Source organism: Cyprinus carpio, chromosome B25, assembly GCF_018340385.1.
Source record: "Cyprinus carpio isolate SPL01 chromosome B25, ASM1834038v1, whole genome shotgun sequence".
NCBI lineage: Eukaryota > Metazoa > Chordata > Actinopteri > Cypriniformes > Cyprinidae > Cyprinus > Cyprinus carpio.
In genome coordinates this window covers 6,223,649-6,251,388 of record NC_056621.1, presented here as the reverse complement: position 1 = coordinate 6,251,388, position 27,740 = coordinate 6,223,649, and the positions used below count along the sequence as shown (strand labels likewise).

General features: G+C 33.9%; 1 protein-coding gene across 2 annotated transcripts; it reads left to right on the top strand.

Annotated features, from left to right (window-relative positions):
• The first annotated feature begins 17,087 nt into the window (after window positions 1-17,087).
• Window positions 17,088-27,516, top strand: LOC109097932 (RNA-binding protein, mRNA-processing factor 2a). Of its 2 annotated transcripts, none has more exons than XM_019111555.2 (8): window positions 17,088-17,497; window positions 20,121-20,198; window positions 20,348-20,386; window positions 20,585-20,647; window positions 20,922-21,072; window positions 22,805-22,953; window positions 26,651-26,723; window positions 26,814-27,516. In XM_019111555.2, exons 1-7 carry the CDS (start codon window positions 17,444-17,446, stop codon window positions 26,714-26,716), a joined length of 600 nt encoding a protein of 199 aa, XP_018967100.1. In that variant the 5' UTR covers window positions 17,088-17,443; the 3' UTR covers window positions 26,717-26,723; window positions 26,814-27,516. The 2 variants fall into 2 exon arrangements, with proteins under 2 accessions (XP_018967100.1, XP_042608556.1); XM_042752622.1 differs by having other exon boundaries at window positions 22,805-22,968.
• Window positions 27,517-27,740: the final 224 nt, after the last annotated feature.

Genomic DNA, 27,740 nt, shown 5'->3' with positions numbered 1-27,740 from the left:
TTTTTTCTAATATAAAATTTATAATTTCAATATTTTATTTTATATTAAAATATTTAATTGTATTAAAATGTTAAAATAAACATTTAAGTTTTTGATAAAAGTGGAAATAATTTAAAAAAATTAAAAAATGCAAGACTGTGTACTTTAATTTAATCAAATTAAAAACATTGGATTGACGTTATTTATTTGCTTTGAAAAAACTGAAAGAAAAAAAACTGTTTTTGAGAATTATTTAATGGCTATATGCCATTGTATAATCTATTATAAAATGTACAGTTTTAAAGCTTGTTGATAATGCTATTATGGTTTTAGTATTTCATATTTCATTGTATTCAAATATTAATATAAAAATGTTACTTGCCTGAATCACATTATAAACTTTATTTTTATTTTTTTTTGCAAAAAATTGTTTGAAATCAGAAAAAAGGCAAAGATTCTGTACTTAATACACTTTGAATTATATAATCAAATAAAAAATAAAAAAGTAAAAATATTGATTTATAGTCATGATTATAAGTATTAAAACAATAATTTTTATATAAAAATATTAAAGATATTATACAAATATAAGTATATAAATATTAGTAGTAGTAGTAGGAGGAGATTGTAGGAAGATGGACCTGATTGCATCAGTTTTGTGCCGTAACTTTTTGATATGAAAACACTTAGAAAATCTGATTCCTGCTTTCCTGTCCAGCTACCTGTGATTTTGGCATGTAGTCTGGTGACCATGACGTGGCTGTTACAGATGATCTCTGCTGATTATTCAGCTCTGTATTTGGTAACACACACACACAAAAAAAAAAAACGCTGATAAGACTTAAAGACGGGAACATGTCCGTAATGTGAACAGATCCACAAGCTAATAACAGAATCACTGGAGGAATTTTCTGTCATTATTGGCATTATGTTATCAAACACGACCCGGCACAGGTAGTGAGGCCTGCAATCTTTCCTGTTCTGAGAGATTTTCAAAGTGTTTCTGTTTGGTGGAAATGAGGGCGGCAACAGCACAGAGGACAGAGGGGGCGCAGAGAGAGCATTTTAGCACTGCGATGAGGCTAATGCGATCGGACCGCTTCAGTGAGGCGAGAGAGAAAGAAGGAGGGAAGAGAGAAGAGACATGCGGGGGATGTTGAGGGACCTCTGGGACACTCTTTCTGCTTTTAGGTGAAACCGCGGCTCCACTTGTACCTGTTGCACCTCCTCTCTGAGGAAAAGAGAAAGATGCTGAGAATCTTTCTGAAAATGCTGAAAATAACAACGCAAAGACAAAAAAAATGTATGTTCAAGTGGTTATAAAACCTTGCTGAAAAGATCATGAATTTCCATGCTAGTCCATGCTGGTTTATGCTAATTAGGTCTGGTCAACCTAGTAAAACAGATAGTATAGTAATAAGTATTGCTGGTTAAGAACAGAATTATACTCTATGCACAGTTTACTTAATTGAGAATGATTTAATGGCTACATGCGGTTGTTTTAATTTAATCTGTTATTTATACTTATATATATTTATTTGTTTGTTATATTTATTACAACTTTAAAATAAAGTTTTAATTTTAACAATTTATTTTTATGATTATATTTGTGTTAAATATGTATATAAATATCATAAATATAAAATACACAAATATTATAAATATAAAATATTTTAAATATAATAGAAGTGCAGGTAGCTACAGTAGCAATAGTTTGAGGACCGAAACCCTGGAAATTAAATGAAAAAAATCTGTAAATATTTAATTAAACCCATAAAAATAATGATTATAAATAAAATGATTTTGGGAAATAAAATAAAATAATGTATTTTTTCTCATAGGAAGAATTAATGATTTTAAAAATAGTATAGACTTAGAATAGACTTTTAAAAATAGAATGTTTATTATGAGGGAAAATAACAATTTAATTGCAGTAGTACTAGTTTTGTAAAAGTGAATATTATAAAATATTATTAAACAATAAATTCTGTGTTTACATGGAGTATTAAAAAATAGTTACATTTATTTATTAGTTTAATTATTTATTGGCATAATTATTTTGGAACATGTAACTATTATCAATTATTAATAGATTTAATTATTTCATTTAGAGTATTAAAAAAAATCATTTGGAGTTTAAAAAATAAATATGTAAAATTATTTATTGGTTTAATTATTTACTGACATAATTATTTTGCCTGATGAAGGTCTTTGATCTTTGAACTTTTGCTAAATAAAGGAAGAATAACAGTGTGCAGATCTTTTTTTGCATCATAATTATTCTGGTACATTGAATTGTTATTAATTATTAATAGATTAACTATTTAATTTAGAGTATTTTTGTCCTTTATACCTATAAACATGTTTGTTTAACATGCAGCAGAACCCACTTGAAACACAAAGAATGTGATGTGTTCATTTCAGAAAGCAATGCGAAATCAAGTTTACAAGGTACATTCATAGAATATATTTCAGGCCTAAGATGCTTTCATCCCACGCTGGGTGTCTTTTGAGCAGGGAAACTAGAACTTTTGGTGACACATACAGTACTGAGTGCAGAGAAACACACTTGATCGCATCCACACAGGCTTTCTCTTCAGCCAAGAGCTGTCACTTTCAGGTAGCGGAGGCTAGAAGATGTTAGAGGTGTGACATCATGTCCAGACACCCACGGCCTCCTGGGAGTCTGACTGCGGTGAGTCTCCTGGAAGAGAGAAGGAGAGGTGTGATACACAGCCTGATCAATCAAAACAAGACTAAAAAATACCTAGATATATGATATATTGGTACCAATTAATTCAGCTGATATTGGATGTATAACGGTGCATGATCATTGCACATATGTTTACATTTACCTTTGGCATCATCTAAATGTTTACTTAAAGTTAATTAATAGAAACTAATAATTCAATAACACTGTTAAATGTAAATATTTTGCAGATCCATTTTTCATACAGTATTTTATATTGTGATGCCTAAATTCATTTGTAGCAGGGTTAAAGTTACCTAAAACAAACTGAAACCAAAATTAAAGGATTAAAAACATTTTTTATTACTGTTCTCATTTTAATTTAGTTTATCTTGATGTACTGAAATAACTAAAACTGAATAAAAAAAAGTATACATATATACACAACAAAATTAAAATGAGAACAGAAAATATAAAAATTAAAAAGATTCAAAATATTAATAAAAAATATTAATTTATACTAATTTCTAACTAATGGCACTTACTTTGAGCATTTAAAATTATTTTATTTTTAATTTACTAAAATAGCACAGAATTTTTTAATTTATTATATTTACATGTATATATTTAGGAGATGCTTTTATCCAAAACAACTTATAGTTAAAAATATATTTTTACATTTAATATTTACAACATGAAAATAAGTTTTGGCTTATAAGTATTGGCTGGAACAAAATACACAATATTGTAGAGTTGGTTGAGACATCTGGTGTTGTCCGTCAAAAGGAAAATCCAAAAAGTGTCTTTCCTTCTTCTCCGAACAATAGAGTTGTCCTGTCTTTATGCTCAGGTGTATAATTCCTCAGCCGTCCCTTAGTATGATGACCTCACTTCCTGTGTTTCTTCTCTTCAATCTTCCTGTTTGATAATAGGTTCGTTAATCCACTTAAATCTAATCTTAGGTCCTTTTCCATTGGGAATGTCATGAATTCAAGTGAGTTAAGACCAACTTTGACTAATCTAGCCATGTCAACTTCATCTTTTACTTCACCGTAGACCGCAAGCCAGCAGAAACTTTTCTTTCTGAAGCCACGGCGCTGTGAATGATTTAGCGTCCCTGCGGCGATGCTGCTGGGAATGGCAGGGCTACACCGGCGTGGGCTTTAGCGCTCATCGTTTATGGACGTTCAGGGGGGAGAGAGGCTTGTTTTAAGCCAGCTAGAGCTTCTCGGAGCTGGAGAGCATGAATAAGGCATGCTCAGCCTCCGCTCTGTCTGTACGGTAGGCCTCGGATGATGTGATGGAGTCCAGGGGGGAACAGGAAAACACACACGAGGCCAGACAGGAGGCATGTTGTGACTGGGAACAATGAGGTTTATTTAGCATGACAGCAGCAGCAGGAGACGCAATGAACACGAGAGCTTCAAGCAGCATGTTTAGCCAATGACTGCTGATTCTCTTTTTGCGATGTATAAGGAAAGTGATCTTAAAGGGACAGTTCACCTACAAACTCTCATGTCATTCCAAACCTGTTTTAAATGGCTCTTTTTGGAATCACTTTTGCATCCAGTTACATTGATCGTGGACCCTAGCTTCAAAATAGGACTCAAACACAGCATAAAAGTAGTCCATACGATTTGTGCTCTATATTAATAGTCAACAGCTTAATAAAAGAAACATACAGAAAACAATCAAAATGATTATCGATTTTTCATACAGTACACTATAGTTATTAGGTTTAGGTTTAGCAATTAAACAAATGGTTTTAGTTTTAGTGTCACATTATTAATTTATTTAGACAAGCTTAAAAAATTAGTGTCACATTATTAATTTATTTAGACAAGCTTAAAAAAAAAGACTCAAAAAGCAGCAAAAAAGTAGTCTATACAATTGTTGCACTATATTCCAAGTCATATGATAGCTTCATGTGAGAAACAGACTGAATTCAATAATTGTTATTCATTGAAAATCTTGACATCTTCCCATATTGCACTCTTAAAAATAAAGCTGCTTCACGATGCCATAGAAGAACCTTTTTTGTCTAAATGGTTCCATAAAGAACATTTAACATCTGAAGAACCTTTCTGTTTCAGAAAAGGTTTTTTTGTGGCAAAAGAAGGTTCTTCAGATTATAAAAAGGTAAGAAAGAAATAGTTCTTTAAAGAACCTTTGACTGAATGGTTCTTTGTGGAACCAAAAATGGTTCTTCTGTGGCATCGCTGTGAAGAACCTTTTAAGCACCTTTATTTTTAAGAGTGTAGGGTTAATGAGACAATAGTGATGCCCAGTTTGTCAATGAATCTTTCCTTTGAATCAAATCTTTGAAAAATAATCCATTCATCTGTGAGCAGTTCATACTTCCATTTAAGCAACCCCAGTCTGCATAATTTGTTCATGAATCAAACTGATTTGTTTCACTGATTCAATGATTCAGTCACAGCAGTTGAACATTATTCATTCTGAAAAGAGACTTTTCAGTGTATGACTTCAGAAGACTTTAAATACAGTACACAAGTCGCATGGATTTAGGTTTTGTTTTGTTTTTTTTCGTCCTGACATTGACTGTAATTCTATTTCATGCAAGAATGTAAATCATTTCTGTTTGGAACAACATGAAGCTGAATAAATGATGACATAGTTTTCATTTTTGATTTAAATTTTTGAACTGTTCCTTTAAGGGAGCCTGATGGGCATCTCTGGTGGTCTCTGCAAAGGACGAAACCATATTTCCAAGATTCAAATGCAAAATGTTAGGAATCAGTCTTTGAAAAACCCATACTGATTCATCACTAATCTGTTTATATATAGGGTGGGACATGTACAGTACCCTTAAGTGTCTATGTAATGTACGGCCCTGCGCTCTGCCTTCACATTTGTGTGCTGTGATTTGCAAGATGAACATTTGATTACACATGATGAATTAAAAATTGAAAGGGGCGGCTTTCCTCTCCTTCTTCGTTCTCATGTATCTTTGATGTGCATTCCATTTCTTTTCTTTGGTTCGCTCTCAGACCCGGCGTTACATGCGCACAGGACGTTTTTAGCTCGGGTTGGGTAATGAACTGTAAGATTTGACTGTGTGGAAGAAAAGGCAGTGAGACGGAAGACGGTCCCTCTTGAGGGCTGCTAAAAGCCTGCTGTCGTACAGCCTTTCTACCTCCACACCCCACCAGGGCAACGATCTCTGAATCCCGCACAGATGCAGTACAACCAACCCACACTGACAGGATTTTGTTGTTATCAGTGCAGTTTAGATTTTCTTAGGGTGTCTATATGCCCTCTTTTCTGGCCAGGATTCCTAAATTGCCTAAAATGTACAGGTTTTGGCTTTGTTTTCCTGTTGACATGTCCTCATACATTATATGTACATATTTTTGCATTGCTTAACCGTACTCTGTAGATCCCACTTTCTCACGTGACACGATTGTTTGATTATGTACAGTGCCTGCATCCTGTTGGTTAAACTACTTTTCAGTCATTACCTTCATCAAGTATAAAAACAATAACCAAAGCCTGAACATTATATGCAATTTAGAAATCCCAGCCAGGATATGTCTGGGAAAAAGAGGACTTACGGTCAACTTAGTTTATGAAGACCAGCGCCACCAATAGTAGTATGAATTTCTGTGCTGGTTTTGTGCTGGTCTATAGGTGAACATCTCACATCTGAAGCCTGTTGACCAAGTAACTAGCTTAAAGGGATAGTTCACCCAAAAATGAAACTTACAGTACCCCATGATTTACTCACCCTCAAGCCATCCTGGGTATATATTCAATTCAATTCAATTGGCTTTCTTCTTCAGGACTAATACAGAAGTTTATTTGTATATATATATATTTTTACGATATAAAGTACAGACCAAAGTTTGGCAACATTTACAGAAAATTAAGTTTCTACAATATTTGTAGTAGCTTTATGGCTTTCTGGTCAGCAAGCCCTGGCTTTATTTGATCAAAAATACAGAAAAAACAGTAATATTGTGAAATATTATTACAACTAAAAATAATAGACTTTCTATTTTAATATACTTTAAAAAAATAATTTATTCCTGTGATGCAAAGCAGAATTTTCAGCATCATTACTCCAGCCTGCATTGTCACATGTTGATCATCAAATGATCAGAAGAAATCAGTCTAATATGTGATTTATTATGAGTGTTGGAAATAATAGCTGTCTAATATATTTGATACTTTAAAAGGTAAAAAAGAACTGCATTTATTCAAAATAAAAAACAATTTCTAATAATATATATTCTAATAATCATTTTCTTTACTTCACTTTTTACATTTAACACATCCTTGCTGAATAAAAGTATTGATTTTATTTAAAAAAAAAAAAGAAAAGAAAGAAAAAAGCGATACTGACCCAAATTATGACCAGTGTGTATATTGTTATTACAAAATATTTATATTTTAAAAACATAGCTTCTGTTTTTTTTTTACTTTTTATTCATCAAAGTGATCCTAAAAAAGTATCACATGTTCTGAAAAAATAAAATCACTGAAACTGTTTCCAACTTTGATAATGAATCATCATATTAGAATGATTTCAAAGGGATCATGTGATATGATCCTATAAAAATTCTCAAAAGAAATAAATGATAATTTAAACTGTCCTGGCTTTTCAAGCTTTTTATCAATGGAACACCAGATTTTGAAGTAAAATAAAGTGCATCCTATCCACAAAAAGCTTTCCACACGGCTCCGGGGGGTGAATAAAAGCCTTCTGAAGTGAATCGATGGGTTTTGTCTAAGAAAAATATCCATATTTACAACTTTATAAACTAGTCTTAAACTAGTTTCTATAAATAAGATTTTAAAAAAGTCATCAAAATTATTCAAATCTTCAATGGTGTTTATACAAAATGTAATGTTTTCTTATGTTCAGCCAAAATTTTTAATTAGATATTTAAATTATTTTCATTGTCACATGATTTTTCAATTTGATGAATGAATTTCAATTACAAGGCATTGAAAAGTTGTGCAAAATTCAGATTCATTCTGGGAAATGAAGTCAAATTAAATTTTGAATTGGGCAATTGAAAATACAACGAGGAATTGTCATTCAAAAACATTCAACACAGGTGATGCATTCTGGGAAATGAAGTCAAATTAAATTTTGAATTGGGCAATTGAAAAGGCAGTTCTGAATACCACACAACCCTGCTGGGAACTTTATTTGAACTTACTGTTGGTTTGGAAATTATACACGCTGGTGAAAATCTGCTTAATACAGTTATCTCAAGTTTGGACCGGGCTGAAAGTCCATGTCTGTGATCTTTCGCTGCTATATCAGGTGGACGCTTCAGGGGGCCAGTGTCACTCTGGCCACTAGTCAACAATACGACTGACAGCCAGCCCTTTTAAGGCAGAAAAAAAGACAGAAATGACCAGTAACACACACAAATGAACTCACCACTGTACAGACACACAGGCCTTGCCGTGTAACAATAGCTGGGACAGATATTGCTCTTTATGCTTTGATGTACATGAACGCTCTCCTCCCTTAAAAGGACAGAGAGGATCTATTAGCTCAGAAACAGACCTTTAAAATCCTCAAGCTAATAAAAGACTTTCAAGCTTCTTGACCACACAGGTTTATAAGACCCAGATCTTCCACGTCGATAACGCAGGATTACGTAGTAAAAATCTTTTTTCAGTTTATCCAGGGTTTTCTGGTCTTTATATTAGTCCAATTTCATCTCTCGCCCTCCGTCAGTGTGTTTTATCAGCTGATGAAGGGCTGGAGTGCTCAACTGCTGATTTTTTGGAAAATAAACACGGACAGTTTAATTTATCTCAGCTGCTCCGGACTCCATAAAAGGCCTCGGTCTTCTGAAAGTCCTTTGTTTACATTTGAGCTCTTGGACGTTAGATTTAAAAAATACTCTTAAACAATGGGAATAGAAAGCCAATGGGTGTCATAAAGAATGTTTAAGCTTTGCTTATCAGTAAATCTGTGCTTTTCTACTTGCATATCACATATCTGGGTGAGGAATCACTCAGCGGGCTGGTTTGTTTAGTTGATGTGTGTCAACAGCTATGAACTTCTGTGTACAGTCGGGCTGAAAGGAGGACGAAAGAGATATTTATGAATGTTTTGGAAGGAAATGAAGAGAGAGGGCTTAGTTTTGTTCCAGTTCTGCATCAACTTTGTCTCAGGTCAAAACCAAACAAATAAAAACAAATCAACCAAAAGATACTGTAAGTATATAAAGCTATGAAATTCATACTTGCATTGTAGATTTTTTTCAGTATCTCAACTGTTTCTTCAATACAGCAATGAAATCAAATGGAGAGCAAAAGGAGACTTGCTTCTGGTTCTCAGATTCTCAGATCTCACACATGTGTCTCCTTTAAAAGTTTCAAAAGAAATCTTAAGATTTGCTCAGATTTACCAATCAAAAGTCAGATATCTCAATATGATCTTAAATATTCCTCATCAAATTCTTAGACCGACCTATTTCATATTATCTCTCTGTACTATATATCATTAATTGTCTCTTAATTATTACATTTTAATTAAATTTTTTATATAATACTATATATTAAATACTAATATATTTGTATATATATAATTTATTAATATATTATATATTACATATAAAACAATACATATACAATACAATAATTATTGTTATAATAATTTACAAATATAATGTATGTAAATATTTACTTTATTTGATATTGACTTCATTAGTTCTACAGTTCTCACCAGTTCCTGAGCGTTTGTATACTTCAATGGCATATTGACTTGCATTGGGTAAATTCCTCTATTTTATCTCAATTTAATCTCATTGATGTCTATAGATGAAACAAGTAAGATCTCATTTGTGGTTATGGACTATGACTTTACTGAATTTCCTGTTGCCCATAAGGGCTTGTGTCTCTCTCTTTCTCAGGGAGATTTCACTGGAACGGTCTCCCAATAGCTCTTGGCAGAAGTAGTTCAATGCAGAGAGCAAACAGGGAATTCACCTTAAAAGGAGCCAATCCTGAGTCTCTATAAACCCAAGAGAGCCAAGAGTGTATATACAACTGCATGAAACAGTTTACAGTCGCTCCAGCACTTCTTAACGTCTGTTTTTCCTGAGTGTGTGTGTGTGTGTGAGAGCGAGAGAGAGAGAGACTGTATTTGCATGGCTTCACTTTCTTAGAGACCTCTGTGTGTTTTTATTGTCCTTTTTACAGTCATATATAATCTATTGTCTTTTTTACTGTCTGATGCACTGCTTACACAACAAAACACTCACTGCTGGGCCACCAGGCAAGCATGTGATGAATAAAACTTTATGTGAAAAATGCAGAAAATGACTTCCTAATATGACTGGATTTGTTGGTTGACAATATTCTCTGGAGACCAAAGCATCTCAGATGTGATTTATGTTATTATTACACCTAAAATTCTCTAACAATCTAAAAAAAAAAAAAAAAAAAAAAAAAAATCCTTATTTAAATTACTAGTCTTGTGCCCAAACTCCCTCTAAAACCATCAAACCAGACAAGTCTGGGCAGGTCAAGAGACCAGCTGAGAGTCAAAAACCAGATTATGCTACATACACAATCTTAAAGGTGCAATGACAAAAACAACCTACTTAAGGGTCAAGAGAGGTCAGGAAACGATCATGAAAATAAAAAAAGATTTTGTTTGTGCAATGTATGATCCTAGGTGGCTCATGCTGACAATTTATGAAAGCCTGAATATTTTACCTTGGGTTTAAACACAAATTTAGCATTACAAAGTACACACGTTGAAATAAGTTTGAGTTAAAGCATTATATTTGATGCAAATAATTTGCCACAGCAGTGTTTGCACTTTACTGGTAACCATTCAAGGTAACATTGATTATTCAACATGAATTTGAATATTTAGTGTTGACATGAACCACGATGACAACAAAAACACAATGACGTTATACTCTTGATTTAACTTCTGGACTATGTGCATCATCCTGATAAAAATGGATATGTGGTTTAAAACAGGAACAAATTTAGGCCTTAAGAATCTCGAAACCATCTTCAGACAGACATGAAACTGCAATAAGAGGTTCTGAATATTTTACACGCAGCTCTGCGGTGCGTCAAACACCGGTGACAGCACTGAGAGATACAGTGCACATTAAAGTTTTCAGCTGTAGTCCGACATGACAGTTTCTGCTGAACTGAGTTAATATTTACTTTGATAAATGTAAAATTTTCATATTCCAAGTTAAAGTTCCAAAGAAAGTTTTGCCAGGAGTATTATTCCCTACATTCACACAATAAACTCAACACAAACTGAAATTTGGAATGATTCTGTTTTAACTCAGAATATTTCTCTGATGTTCTTGCAAAAGATCCTCTGCCCAAACAAACATTTTTAGCATTTTTATTATATGTTTTTTAAAGCATCTTCACAATCTTCTGAATATTTTCAGCACTGATAAACCTCTGCACTATGGAAGTGTGTGTTTGCCACGGAATACAAAAAGAAAGTGTAATTGTGACTTTTTAATTTCACAATTCAGATTTTTTTTTCTTGCAATTCCAAGTGAGACATAAACTCACAATTCTTATAAAGAATGAATTGCGAGACAAAATCTCTGACTTTTCTCTAAATTCTAAGTTTACATCTTGCAATTAATTTATTTTTTATTTTTTTATTCTGCCATAGAATAAAAAATGAAACGATCATTGACACTTTTTATCTCACAATTCAGAGTTTTTGGCTGTAAGTTTACAGAAAAAATAATTAGAGAGAGTTAATCTCATAATTCTGAAAAAAAGAAAAATCAAGATTTGCAAGATCTTAACTCGCAATTGTGAGTTTATATCTCACAACTATGACTTTATTCAGAATTATTGGATAAAAAGTTACAATTCTAAGAAGAAAAGTCTGAACTGTGAGACAAACTTGGAATTGCAAGAAAAAAAAAGTCAGAATTGTGAGGCAAAAAAAGCAGAGATTACCTTTTTTTTATTTTTTATACCATAGTGGAAACAAGCTTCCTTACTACTCTTACACTGGAAATTATTTTTTCCCTTTACTTAATTTTTACATAGAAATTGCTAGTAAATTCTATAAATAATTACAAAGAAGCAGCAAGTAACATTTAGAAAATTAAACATGAAATTTTGAAATAGTAAATTTGTGTGAAACGTACTCCAATAATCTTTATTTATAAATTTGGAAAGTCATTTTCTTCAGTGTATTACATCCATGTTCTTCCTGTTTATAAGCATTAATGCTGTAATCCTGAGGCCGTGTGAGAGCGAGAACATCTCGCCTGTCTCTGTCAAACAAACGTGTCTGATTTGCTGCTCCTCTCGTGCAGCAGAGATCTGTACACTGTCATTTTGAACATAACAGAGGAACAGAGCTATACACAAACATGATTTATAATGGAGAACAGGAGCGCACGGGCCCGGAGTTGACACTCTTTTCCTTTCACCTATTCTCTACTCCTTAAGAAAACCAGAATCAATCCATTTATGAACTTTTACATCCTTGGAATTTTATTACTGACCCCCTGAGTGACCCCTGCAGTTCCTCTAAACACTAACGGGGTGTGAGTGCTCTCATTTAGGTCCTCTCACTGTTATCTCTGTGGTGATGAAGAATGTTAGAGGTTGTTATATATACCCCTGGCGTCTGATAGCAAGGTGACTGTGGCAGACGTGTTTATCTCTGCTAGATTTTTCTTGATTACGAAGAGGGCAGGGTGGTCTGTAAAAGAGATGCAGACCCCCACTGGGACACTACAGGGTAAAAGCAACGCCCAAATCACGCCCTCTGCTAATTTGAGTGTTTATCTGATATCTCAGTTAACCGAGAAAAACATTTGCAGACTGATCTAAAGAGAGATTCGACTTAGACATGAACCAAACTGCTACACTAAAAAACATTTGAAAAACACTCAGAAATTGCTAGTAGATTTCACAATTATTACAAAGAAACAGCAAAGAACTATGGAAACCCATTACTGGAACAGAATTAAAAAATAAAAAGCAATTGTGGCTTTATATAAACTCTATAAAATCTTTATATAAACTCAGAATTGTAATATATAAACTTCTCTATATAAATATATAATATATAAACTAATCACAAGATATACGAAGGTAATTGCTCTAAATTTTGACTTTTTTTGTACAATTGCAAGCTTATATTTCACAATTCTGTCTTTTTTCTTGCAATTCCAAGTTTTTTTTTCTTTGAATTGTGAGAAAAATTCTGAATTCTGGGATAAAAGTAAATTACCTTTTTATTTTTTATCCCGTGTTGGAAATTTTGAAGTATAAACAGTGAAATATTGTTTAATTGTAAAACAAACTTCAGTAAATATTGTAATTTTTTTTTTTTATCTTCACAAAATCATCTTTTACAATGCACACTTTTAATAAATTGTGGCTGAAACATATTCATTCTCGTGATATTTACAGAAGTAAATATTATAATATTTACAGACAAAATGCTATATTATTAGGAAAAGTTGTCAATCAATTAATTTATCTATTTAATTTTTCCTAAGCAGCACTGAAATTGCAATAAATGAAGGAGCATTAATAAAATATAGAAATAAAAAAATTGTTCTACTCATTTTATAGCATTCTTTAAGATGTATGAGGTCTTAAATAGACCTTTTCTACATAAACTCTCAATGAAATCCTAAAACATGAGTGTGCATTTGTGAGTCATAAGTTAATAAGTGACTCAAATGCTTTTAGCAATGCTCATGAATATTTAGCACTTGCAAAACGTAAGAATGGAAAAATAAGCAATAAATCAATAATTTTACAACTCAAAAATTCTGATCTGTGCAATATCTTAAACACAGATCCTTACTGAAATGGAACATGTAAATATTCTGTACAGCGAGGGACTGTAAATAAACACACTACAGCTGTAATACCACAACAATTGTCAATATTGTCTATAAACAGTAAAGGGATATCAGAATATCAGTGACTGGAGGTGTAAACCACAGATATTGTGGCATCTTTTAATCTTCACATACGAACTAGGAAGGTCAGAGATTGTTTTAGTTAAGCAGTAAGCAGGTAAATGATTGTTAAAGTCTCAGAATCCCGGCAGCAGGTTTCTGGTCTTTGAATTGTTGTGTTCCAGTACAAAGTCAGGAAACCAGTCATTCCTGCACACACAGGCTGAGCGTGCATTAACACACACTCCGACACACTCACAAGCACCTTTACACACACACACACACACACACTTCAGATGGAAACTGACTTCAGCCTTGCCTGTGTACATATTAGACCAGCTGAATCACATGCTTAAACACACAGACTGGCCAGTGAGCCCTGGATCTCTATAATTATATGTCTACTTGATCAGATATTACAGATCAAAATATGAAAATGCCTCTGTCATTAATAAAAACACACACAAAAAAAATATATGCTCAAAAACAACAAGCTGACCTTAAAATATGGGCAAAAATGATCAAATAACCATAAATAAAATAAATAAATAAATAAAAGTCATAATATAATATAATATAATATAATATAATATAATATAATATAATATAATATAATATATTTGTTATAATTACAAATAAATATATATACATTTTAAAAAAATGATATTTAAAAATTAATAAAATAAATAAATCACATTATTTAAAATATTTAAAATATTAAATTTGTAAAAATATTATATGTAATATATATTTAATTGTAATTATAACATAGTTTACATTATATTATATTAAAAACTTGTATGACATTTATTTAAATGTATGGTTTAAATAATATAAATGTGAAGATCTGTCCTAATTACAAATAAAAATATATGAATTTTTGAATGATTGTTAAAAATGCATAAAATAATCTTCAGAGAAACACGCTGCATGATGCTCAAAAACAACAAGATAGTTTATGGCCAATGATGATAAAATAACAATGAATACCATTTAAATAAATGTTATAAAAATGTAAATATAATATAATATAATATAATATAATAAAAAAAAATAAAAAATAAAATAATATAATATAATAAAATAAAATAAAAAATTCCTAATATAATATTTCGAATTAAAATTAAATTGAATTAAAAAATCTAACTTATAATACTTTCTTACTAAAATTTACATTAAGTCAGATTAATATTATTATATATTTTCATATACTATAACATAATTGTTGTTGTCGTCTTTATATAACAAAACATAATCTATTGTTCTTTAATCTATTCAACTTTTATTTTAAATATTATGATATTTACAAATATAAATACAACAATATTTACAGAAAGTTAATTCTATAATATTTACAGACAAAATGCATTGGTAAAACCTGAAGTACAAGTTGTGATGTAAAGGAGCAATTATTAAATATAGAAAATACAAAAGTGTAAAAACGATGTTTAACCTGATTGTTCCTCTGTTTTTGTTTGTCTGCTTTAACACAAGTCAAGAAACGGTCTGGTAAATGCTTTGACAGGATTGTAAATGTTTCACACTCAAGCTCATTAACCGTAAAACATGCGCGGGACATCAAGAATCTGTCACGAGACCGAGCTGAGCACATCACGCGGGACAGCCGCGAGATCTTACAGACCTCAGAGGATATTTAGATAGCAAGCAATGTGGTATATTTAATCAGAAACTAAATGTGTGTAACCCATATCCAGTATTTACGTCACATGTGGACAGAACAAATTCAGTTCATTTTGATAATGTGGAGCCAAAACCCCAGAGCAATTGTTCAGCCAGTTAAAATGCGTTGATTCTGTCTCACATTACAGTCAAGGAAACTGTGGCTTTTCATCCACACAGCTATGAACATTCAAAATAAAGCCTACAAAAACTCTTGTGATCCCTGCAGTTAAAGCCATAGAAATAAAATGTTCAAGTCCAGAAATTAGAAAGGAAAAAGGAGGGGTACATACAGGGCTGTCCTGGGCCTTATGGATTTTAGCAATGGCCCTGGTTAGATTAAAAGACAGAGTTAAATCATCAGTAAAAAAAAAAAAACCTTTGCCATAATTTATTTAAAATACTTTTATTTCATGCTCTTTTTATTTCAGCCCAAGTAATTAAAAAATTAAGACCTATCAGTTAAGCCTTATAATTATTTAAAATACTTTTATTTCATGCTTCAAATAGTAACCATTAACACTATGATTTTGTATTTTAATGTCACTATTGATGAGGATTGTATGATCTTTGAATAACAATAATTATATATTTGTAGTATTTCTCTATTTCTTAATATTATGGCTAAATTGTATTTTAATGTCACTATTGATAACTATTGAATAACATCTGAATAAAAATGCAAGATATTACCTGAGGTTTACTTGCAGTAGTTCCACTTTAGCACACTCGAATGTAATTCAGTGTATCTTTAGTTGGACTTCACAATGTTGAGACTTCAAAAGCACTAATTCCATAACAATTTAAAGTTCTTTTCCCCATTAAAATGTTCACTTATGTACAAAAATTCCTTACAAATACAATTTAAAATACATTTTAATATAATTTTAGATAATTCATCAAATTATTAATCCAATGATAAAACAAATAACAACACAAAGAAAAACACAAAGAAAATTAGAAATGACACATCACCTGTTACACCATAATTTCAAATGTATGTACATATGATGATATTACAATGATCATTGCACATTTCAGAAATGTACCAAGATGTTACATGTGGAATGACACTGTGACATCAGGGGTATCTTACCGTAATTTTATGACAATGCTCACGAGAATACTTTTTGTGCGCAGTGTATTAGAAAGGTAAAAACAATAACAGTACTTCCAAACTTATTTAACATATTCAGGTTTCCCCGAAGTTAAAACCGTTAAACTTTCGCCACTTTTGGAGAGTAGGCTACCCCAGAACGTAATCAACGTAATGAGCGTTGCATGCGCTTGCTGTCTACTAAATGTAAACAACACTGATAACGTTGCGTATATGTTCTGGGGTACTCACCAAAATGGCGAAAGACGGTAGCCTAACTCTGGGAGAAGAATGGCTAAATAAATTATGTTAATATTGTTTTCTTTGCGCCCAAAATGTATTCTCGTAGCTTCTTAAAATTACAGTTGAAACCCTGACGTCACTGACGACTATTTTACCAATGTCCTACGTGGTAATATACTTAGGCTGCTGTCTATGGAGGGTCAGAAGATTTGTGTTCTGAAGTTGAACGAAGGTCTTACAGGTTTGGCATTTTTGGGTGAACTTTAATAAAACACAATCTAATAGGTATAGGCTAGAAAATGAAATTTTATTGTTAGTTTCCGGTCGGGAGCTGTATCCCTCCTATCCATAGCCATTATGTAGGCAGGGTTGGATATAGAGGCAGGCATGGATGTAAAGGAGGGGTTAGATATGGTGATGATGGTGGTGGTGGTAAAGTGGGCCGGGCCTCGCGCAGCTGAGTCCCATCTGAAGCTCGGGTGCGCATTTAACATGATTGATCCGCTAATAGGACAGAAGAGCAGACGCACAACTTCAGCTTTAAATCTACCCACGGTTCCTCTTTCCTCTTTTCTTTCCACTTCAACTCAAACGAGCTTGATGTGAGCGAGGGGGGATAAAACTCCAAAAATCACCTCCTTTCCCTTCTGTCACCCTCACAGAGCACCTCTCACCTTTACTTTCGGATTGTGGCTTTAACTCACGGCTTCACTGGGCACAAACGACACCAGGTTCTCTTCTGCAACTTTAACGCACACCAGGGACAAAATCACCGACAGGGAAACAGATTTTTGTTTTTGTTTTTCTGGCACAAAGAAGCGTTAAAGTTACACAATGAGTCTGAAGTCAGATTCAGAGACGAACACCAGTGTTTCATTAGAGGAGGAGGTAAGAGAAATAAACTCTTTTGGTAAACACAAACTTCGTTTAGTGAAGTGCAAGTCTCTGCCGGAGGATGACTGTGGAAAACGGTTTTGGAGTTTGACATGACGATTAAAACTCGTGTGAAGCGTTTCGGAGGCGTTTGGCGCTTTGAGGAAAAGCGTTTGCTGTGGAAGAGCTTTGAGAGGAATGTGGAGTCTGTTGATGATTAATCTTAAAGTTGGCAATGAAATATGACTCACCTGATGAGACGCACACACTCGTGTGACTCTGTGGATAAAGTTTAAACAAGCAAATGTTTCAGTGGGTGTTCTTTTGAAGTTGTTAGGTTTTTTTTTCTTCTGTTACGTTTTTCTTCCCTCATTCTCATAGTTTCATTAAAGACGCGCAAGCAGTGACGTACTGAAGAACGTGGGTCTGCAAGAGAAAAAAACCCTTCACTTTTAGTGCTTTAATTTTCAATGTGAATCAAAAGTATTGTCTATGTTTTTGGATATATATAAAATATCCTAAACATTATTTGCATAGACTCATAAGTGTTTTTTTCGAAACCGTAATTTCTGTCCTTTTCGGTATTTGTTTACACTGTGGATGTCATCTCTTACTAAAGGAGACATGGTTTTAATTTAGAGTTTAAATAATTTAACTTTAACTTGAGACGCAAAAAGAGAGCCAATTAATTGTGTAAAAAGTATTCTATTTAATTGAGTTTTATTATGCATTTATTTATTTTGTGCAGCTTATCTTTAATTTAGCCTTTTAATTTAAAATTAGTCTATTTCAGCAGTTGCAGTAAATTGAGTGAAACAAGTGAATCTGTATGATATAGGCCTAAAGTTTCTGCTCTTAAGTGTAGATGTCACCTCTGACCTCTTATAGAGGCATTTCCTGCAGTTCAGTGTATTTTACTTTCTTAAGACCTTACAAGGCAGTTTGCAAACACTCCTATCAGAACACAACAGACTTGAGCAGGTTTTTTTTTTTACGTTAAAGTGAAAAGTTAGTGAGGATCATTGTGTAACTGGTGCAGTTTGGGGTGGGAGTTGTGTCCTGTCATTGTTACCGGGCAGCACTGGGTCAGAGCGTCTGGTGTGGCCTGTTCAGATTGCTCATTGTGTTCAACATGCAATAATTAGGACAGGGGTTTCCTCCCTCTGTGCCTCGAACCGGTCGCTCACATGCCCTTTGTTTCGGTCCTGCTAAACCTGCACCCCGTTTTTCTGACCGCCGACAGAATCAACTGTTTATTTAGGTTATTAAGTGGCACATTGTCCATTATTTGTGTTTGTGGAGTGTTTATTACTTTTTGATTAAATTCCTGTTGTTTATTTACCCTCTCAGCTGCTGGCAGCGCTTGAGCACTGCACTCGTGTTTCATGTTTCAGGAACATTGAGGATAACCAGAAAGTTTCTGCTGAGGGGTTTTAAACTGACACGAGTCTGAACTCTGCGGCTGCTCTCCCTGCAGCCGTTCCATCGCTCGCTCCTCTGAGCCGTTCAGGAAATGACGGGTTTCCAGTGGCTGATGTATTGGTGGAAAAGATGTGTAGAAATCGAAGTGATGGGCGTTTGTCCAGTTATACACTCTGATGATTGGCTGTTTTAGCACTTTAATGACCTGACACCTTGTTTTTAGTGTTGGTACCATGTCTTTTGTGCACCGTGGTGTTTAATTGCTACCATATTCTTGTGCCATGGCATTTGATACTTCAAAGAATATCATGACACAAAAAAATGTACATTTTTAATTAAAAAGATGACTCTTAACAAGTGTCGGAGTTATATAAAAAAAGGTGAAATTTTGCATTAAAAATCCTTTATTTTTTTTTTTGCAGTGACATTTTCATAGTTTTATCATTATTGCTTTATACAGGGTCTTTCAGATTACGGTTGTTCACCTCTGAAGCGTTTGGAGAATGTGGTGGGTCAGGCTGAACCAAAGTTCTCTCTTCCCCTCTCTCTCCCCTCTTTTCCGTAAAAGGTCATAGCACACTGTGTCCTTCCTCCAATCTTTCTCTTCTCCCCTCTAGATCTGTATAGAGTTGCTACATCTGTTTTTAAATGCTCACTGCTTTTTGAGTAACTCTAGAATCTGTGATACTTGGTCTCAATTTGTTGGATAAACCGTGTTTTAGGAATTCCAAGGTCGAGTGCTGGTTTGCTGTGTTCATTCAATGATGATTTTGTTTCTTTATTTGATTGCTCTTTGCTCTCTCTGTTCACTGTAATATCATTTTATCCATCCTGTTAATTTGTCCAGTTAAATTAAATTTTCTACCTTCCACTCACATTGGAGCAATAATGCTGTCCGCGCCCTGCAGAAGTTTCTGCATCCATGCTTAGGGTCACACACCTGATCACCACAAGCACACTTCTGCTCACTAAACTAACATAATCTCATGATTTTGATCTGAACGAATTCAGTCTCAGATAGCAATTTCTGCAGACAAACGGGAAGACTCTGACACAATAGGAAGGGACAGAGTCAGTCCAAGGTAGTTCTAAACCGTTCCTATTTTTCTCCTTTTCAGGTGCACATTTATAAGTCCATACATGGCACTCATAGGTCAGAGGTCACTGCATTTTGTCACTTGTTTGCTGATGTCATTTAGGCATTTCCCTGTTCTAGGTACGAACGCTATTTGTCAGCGGGCTGCCTGTCGACATCAAACCACGTGAGCTTTACCTGCTGTTCAGACCCTTCAAGGTAAGAGACAACGGCTGAAATAAAAAATAAAATAAAATGGAGTTTTGTTGGTCCACATTTTTCTGGATGTGGTGATTTTGATTTTAAGATAATTGACTGGAATTCAAATTTTCTTCAGATTAATTTAATTTGTCCTTTTTATTAAACAGGGATATGAAGGATCTCTCATAAAACTGACCTCAAAACAGGTAAAGTTGAATTATTTTCTTTTGATAATTACTTCCCATTTAAAGAACACACAGATGGATTTATCTAACAAATGTCCAGTTCATATTTAACCTCCCCAAAACAGACTTTTTTTAATCAAATTATATTTGTATTCTCTCTCTGCTTTTTAGTTGCTTTTCTGTCTGTTTATCCATCTGATGTTTCTTTCCATTCTCTAGCCTGTGGGGTTTGTCACGTTTGACAGCCGGTCTGGGGCTGAAGCGGCCAAGAATGCATTGAACGTAAGTAACGTGGTCCGTCAGTAAGCTGAAGTGATGGCAACTTTTAATTATTCATAAAACTGTCTGTGCTATGTCCTCCAAACTTTGCTCTTAAAAGTCTGACTCAGACACTGCTCTCCTCTCTACGGGGTGGTCCCTAAGAAAAGTTCCATGACGTCATGCGTTTCATGTGCATACTTTAGGAATCGGTGCACTTGTGCTGCTTTTCTGTTTATGGACCTGTTGATTGATTTGTGCATTGTATGAAAGTCAACCCTACCTCATCTGTTCTCAGGGTATCCGCTTTGACCCAGAGAGCCCTCAAACGCTGCGTCTGGAGTTTGCTAAAGCCAACACGAAGATGGCGAAGAGTAAACTGATGGCCACGCCAAACCCTTCCAACCTGCACCCAGCTCTAGGTGCACACTTCATCGCTAGAGACCCATGTGAGTAAAACAATGGGCTTAAGCCCCGCCCACACCGCAGAACATGATGCTGGCTCCACCCATCTGAGTTAATTTGCGATAAGCCACTAGAAAACTACCATATGCATTTTGGGGTACATTTACACAATTTTCAACTAAAAACAGAAACTTAGGGGTCTAGGGGTGTGCAATTTATACCAGTAGACATGATTAACTGGTAGAAATTTGTCAGTTGGTAGATTTTCGACTATTGTCTCTTTTGGCTACACACATGATGTTGTGCTTACATGGTCACAAAAACATTGTTTCAATGCATTAAGCATTGCAGTTTAATAACAAGTGACTTTAAGCCATTAAAATGCAATCGGCAGCGAAATAACTCATTTTGCTATGTGTGCACTGTTTGGGAGACTGTTTCTACGCGCTGTCAGAAGTGCGCGCACATGAAGACTGTGCTCAGAGTGCGGGAGTATTGAATGTTATTTTTGACATTTTTACAGGCCTTGAACAATTAAATACACACACTTGTATCTGTCAAAATGCCCATCTCTGCAAGTATTCCTGTCAACACAGTAATTTTCGTCTTAAGTTAAAGCAAACTGCTGAGAGAACAACTCATGTAACAGTATATTGGATCCGGGCAGCTCTTAAAGTGACAGCAGTCTAATATCCCTGCTTTCTGTCATTTAATCAAACAAAAGAGAATCTCTCAGTGCTTAATCACTTTTGAAACATTAAGAAATATATTTAGTTTATACCATAAAGGATATGCAGTGTTTTATTCATTTACGTTTTATACATACTTTATACAATGTACCATTTCTTATTATTCTTGTTCTACTGTGTTGGATTTTTTTCCCTATTGTTTTGTAATTTGGTTTTATTCCTTTTTAATTGCAGACTGTTTGCTTGTCTTTGGTGAGCTTATTTTTATTTATTTTTTATTTATTTTTTTTTATCTAGACTAGTAATCGTTTGACACTGGTGACAAGAATTATGAAATTTCTATGGAATCAAATTGATATCATAAAGACCTTATTTAAAGCAAAAATAACTTTGTGATGTACGTTTAAAGTGGAAAAAAAATAACTTGTATTGTGAACAAGCACTCACTATCGAACAAAATACATCTTTACTGATTTATTTTTTTTTTTTTAATCAAACACAATCTTAAACCTAATGATACCAAACATTTGAGCTGTGGTGTATACAGTATTTTGGAGCGGTTTCCTTTTGGCTTTCTTAGTTTGGGCTTAAAATACACTTAATATTCAGGAATATTATCAAATTGAGGACACTGACCCTCAGGTGAGAACAAAGCATACACTAGTGTCATTATTCGGCTCACTTCAGTTTTTGTAGCTGCTTTATAGCTGAATCACATTTTGATGAATTTGTGACAATTTTATTGAACTGAATGGCAGCGTTTCCATCTGTATAGCTGCTTATAGCCAAATTGAACTTATTTCATAATTGATAAACTACAGTTCTTGATCTGGTCCAACACTGAACTGACTTGAGCCAAATAATGACACTGTCGTTTTAGAGCTGCTTTATAGCAGATTTTGGATTTCTCATATTTGAATGTCAACAATCATTGATTATTACTTTCCTGTTTATGACTGTGAAGCTGCTTTGAAACAGTGTCTGTTGTATAAAGCGCTACAGAAATAAAGTTGACTTTGCTGTAAGTGGTGATTCAGCTTCCTAGTGTTTGGTTCCGGATGTGATGCTCAGATGTGTGATTCTGTAGATGACCTGACGGGGGCAGCACTGATCCCTGCGTCTCCTGAGGCGTGGGCTCCGTATCCTCTCTACACCACTGAACTGACCCCAGGCCTGCCTCACGCCGCCTTCACCTACCCCGCCGCTGCTGCTGCCGCCGCCGCCCTGCACGCCCAGGTGAGGGACCAACCGGTGTGTGCCCTCTCTTCCTTCACTCATCACTGTCTCTCTGCTTTTTCTGTCCAGTGTGATGTCGCCAGAGCTTGGCAATCCTTACTTCCGTTAGTTTGTATAGGAAGCACGTTCTGTGGTTGTGAATTTGTAGCATTCATAATTCAAAATGAGTCGCTAACTCCATATCAACGAATGTTGAAAAAGCCTTTTCACATCAGTTCTATTGCATTGCATAAGGGATTGTGGGTAAAGCCCAAGTTTCAAGGATTTCCAAAAAATATTTTTGAATTTAGGTTTTTATTTTTATTTAATTAGTTTGGCTTATGTTTATAATTTGGCATTTATATTTTTTTTTTTTTTTTTAATCTATTGCATTTATGTTTGTATTTTTTTTTTTTTTTATTGAATCTCATCTTTTCTTTTTGTCTTTAATAAGATTCAAAACAATCAAAATACAGAGACCAAATGAAAGGGATTCAAAATAAAAAAAATCTATGAATACACAATACAAAATATACGTTTAAAATTTGTGTTTTTAATTAAAATTAAAATTATTTTGAATCGTATGAGTTTTAAAATGTTTAATGCAATCTCTTGATTTTTTTTCTTAACACATTTAGAAAATATTTACTTTTTAATTGCATATTGAACCATGCAATTCAAAAATTCACCTATATATTCATATACTGTATATATGAATGTGTATAAAGCATTGCTAGTTTTGTTGTGTACTGCACTATTTCACAAAAAATACATGAGCCTTCATTTCAGTGGCCTGCAGTTCAGTATGCCAACTTTCCCATAATGCACCTGACTCTCGCTCTGGTTAAACCTGACCATGGGACTTGACGCAGCTAAACCAGAGGAGTTGTCAGGGGTCCAATCTGAATATGACAGTTCTGATTACCCAAAATCCCTTTATAACAGCATTCCTTGGCCTGCTAGCGTTGCTACGTGATCACATCAGAGAAAAGCTGTTTTTAATTGCATCTCAGGTTGGGTTATGACCGAGTTGTTGAGTGAATCTGTGCTCAGGGAGGTGTCGGTTAAAGTTTAGCCAAAAAACTGTGTTTGAGCGTTTTTATGATCCATTAAAAGCAGCACATGTTAAAATTCTCCCCCACAAATGCTTTGCATTGTAGGTTTAAATGGGTAAAAATGAATATTAAAGTGTTTTATGCTCCTCAGGTGATAATGTTATGGTTATGGTCAATCTTGCATTGTTCACTTGAGTTTAATGAAATGTGATTGGTTTTGAAGACTGTGCTGACAGATCAAGTTTATTGATTGGATGGCTAGACTTTTTAGTTGTCATAGCAACACAGTGAGAGCTAAAGGTCATGGATGAAGAGGTTTTACTTCAGTCTCTTGAGCCGTACTGTATGTTCACAGCTTCAGCAAGCCTTAAATTCAGCTTGTTTGCAATTTAAGTGTAAGAGAATGAGAAGTTATCCAAACAAATCCGAGAGAGAGGAGAACTGATCCAAACAAATATTTAACAATCCTGTTTGGAATGACTGGTTAAGGTTGTAGTGTATTTTGTTCAGGATCTCAGAGCGGTTGTAAAAGGTTTCATCCTCTGGGTGAGCGAGCGAGTGCAAATGGATCCACACGCTAACACATTCTCTGCCCAGTGTCACTCTGAGGGGCTTCAGAGAGTTCAACCATTTTGTATTTTCCAAAGAATAAATGGATTTTTCAGTTAATAATAATAATAATAATAATAATAATAATAATAATAATAATAATAATAATAATAATAATATATGGTTGTAGTGTTGCTTTTTAATAAAAAAAAATTACAAACTATTACTACAATCATATAATCACAAAAAAAAAATACAAAATTATGTAAATGTACAAAAACAATAATTTATCAACAAATATTTTATATGGTGTATATGCACGCAACAAATAATTTAAAATAAATTATACATATAAAATATTTCAATAATACACAAATATAAATAATATCTATTTTAAAATGTATACATAAATTGTGCAAAACTATATTTAATCTCTTCCCCTCTGTACAAATATTGTTCCATTTTACAAAAAGTCTCCATTATAAAGTACTATTGTCTTGTAAAAACAGAAGGCATTTTTTTTTTCTATAGAAAAAGCTGATAATTTCCTGCTTTTCATGAAATGTGTTTTTATATTCTATCTTCCAGACTACCAGGGGAAAAAAATAAAAAAAGCTTTTTTTATTTTTTTACCGTATACAAGGTCACAGAAATTTGTTAAAATGTAATGTCCTCTATAGAGGACAAAACGCCATAGCTGGGAGTCGGGAGGATATTAAACTATATAATAAAAATAACAATATTGATGTTCTGTATAAAGCTCCTAAACAAATATGAAGAACTTCTAGCCGTCCTGCATTATCTAGCTCAAGGAAATAGAAGTGGAATTCCTTTGGCATGTTTGCATGTAGCTGGGATGACACAACTGTAAGTCTGCAGTCAAACTGCTGGAAGAACAGAGCTCTTGGCTTTCTCTCACTCCACCATCTCTATCCAGAGCTTTCCAACACACACACCTGCGGAGTGAGATTACACGGCCTGCACTCTGCCGTCGAACTGCTCCAGGCCGCGTGAAGAACCTGGGAAGCTCGGAGTGAGTCGGTGAAGGGCTGAAACGGACGTGCCAGACTGCTTGTTGTCGTCCTCTTGCCCTTGGCTGGGGAAGTGGGGGTTTTGGCGTGGTTTGGGAGGGCAGGATGGGAAAGGAGTTAATGTCATCTTGCTGAAAGATGTTTATAGATGCACTGATAAGAGTTTCCTGCTCAGTCAGGGAGTTCATGCTTGCGTCAGGTCATTAGCACCGCTCAAACGGGAGTCTGTTGTAGAATTTTTTTTTTTTTGTTTGTTTTTGTTGCCCTCTACAGTTTTAAGACTTTTTACAGTCGTAAGGGTTGGTGAGTGGTTCTTAAATGCCTCTTGGCAGCAACTTTGGTTCAGAAAAGACGTTTTAGTTGGCTTTATGGTTCTTTTGGGATGTTTAAATTTGTTCTGAATGTTAAGCTTGTTTGTTTTAGTTTTACAGAATATAAGTATTTATTAATATTGGTATTTATACATGTAGTTTACTGTAGAATAAACATTTGATATTAACCGTAAATGTAATGCATGAAGCATAAAATTAGTTTTTTATAAATTAACTGTTTTAAAGTGTTATTGTACAATAAAACCATGTATTGTATTGTATTTTTAACTTTTCTTTATAAAAATGTAATGCATTGTTTTAGACTTTTAAATGTACTTTTAATTTCATTTTCATAAAACATTAATATAAATGTTTCTTTATAAAACATACAAGTGATATTTTTAAGAAACAAGATACTTTTAGAAATGTAAATTATATAATACCAAAAAATCAAGTATTTTTCTTTACATAAGACTATGCAAATAAACAGTAGTGCTGCAGTATTTATAAATGTTAGAAAAATATGAACGTAGTTTAATAATTACAATATAGAATAAGCTTAAATGTAAATTTTTCTTTATCTAAAACAATGCAAATGTAATGCACTGTTTATATACATCTATTAACATGTTTTGTTACATTTTTACAAACTAAATTGCTTTGTTTTTTTTTTTCTTTTTTGTTTTTTTTTTTGTGGTCCATGTTGGTCAAGGAGAAGATTGTGAAATATCAAAGATCTCATTGTAATTTCTCTTGTTCATGTTGTCTGTAGATGCGCTGGTACCCTTCTCCCTCTGAAAGTTCTCAACCGGGGTGGAAGTCACGCCAGTTCTGTTAAATAATCAGTGAGTATCGCTTGCGTCACCTCCTGCTTATGCTCACTAGTCTTGATTGTACTCTGACTGTAAGCTGATGCGGTGTTCTCGTCTCCACAGATGCCGGTCCTTACCAGGTGTTTTGTTTCTGTTTCTCCCTCCTGTTTAAATGAAGGACAACTGGGCTCAGCATTTAATTTAATCCGGTTTATTTAATGGACAATCTAAGCATGGATTGTTTTCCTTGGAGGAAGTTTTCTACAAAGCACTCTGAGATGCTGAGGACTCTCACGGTACTGTCTCTGTTTCCAGAGCTGCGCTTGATGAAACAATCAGGCGCAGACGTTCAACTTGTCTAGCTGCTCTTATAGATGTTTGTTTTTAAGGTCGTCGTCATCCTGCATGTGATAAGGCATGAGTTTTAGAATTCAAACCTTTTCTTTTCCGTCCCAGTCGACCCTAAATGTTTTCAGCCTCTTGTTTTTGCAGTTTCTTTGATTTTGTGAAAGGTGGAGAGCTTTTTTTATTTTTTTTGCAATCCAGTCTGTGTACTTTTGTTTTCTATTTAAGAACTGATGACATATGCACTGGGTATTTGTTTGTGTTTGTGACCTTGACGTGAACAGAGCAGATTCGAGTTCTTGTCTCCTCCAGACCTTCGATGCATCTTCCTCTGCCCTGAAATCACCAAACCTCTGCTATCTGTGTCTGCTTGGAGAATATTTGAAAAAAAAAAAAAAAAAGAAATGTACAAGTATTTTGTACATTTGTGTAATGAATATTTATGCATTTTTGTTTTGTGCAATTAAATAAGTATATATGAGCAGTTTAGTGTTCCTTTTTTTGGGGGGGTGGGGGGTGTTTTAGTTGATTCAGTCTATATCCTGTTTGAAGTAAAGTGCAATTTTTTTTTTTTTTTTTTTTTTTTTTTTTTTTTTTTTTTTTTTTTTTTTTTTTTTTTTTTTTTTTTTTTTTTTGCTCTGTTACATACTGAAGTTTCCAGACTGTGGCAGGACTAAAAGTTTAAATTGACTGCTAACATGAGAT

Excerpts from the sequence above, each read along its gene's own strand:
- LOC109097932 (XM_042752622.1), top strand. The coding sequence starts at position 17,444 with ATGAGTCTGAAGTCAGATTCAGAGACGAACACCAGTGTTTCATTAGAG. Across the intron at positions 17,498-20,120 it reads GTGTTTCATTAGAGGAGGAG|GTACGAACGCTATTTGTCAG; the intron begins GTAAGAGAAATA and ends TCCCTGTTCTAG. Across the intron at positions 22,969-26,650 it reads CCCAGGTGAGGGACCAACCG|ATGCGCTGGTACCCTTCTCC; the intron begins GTGTGTGCCCTC and ends TGTTGTCTGTAG.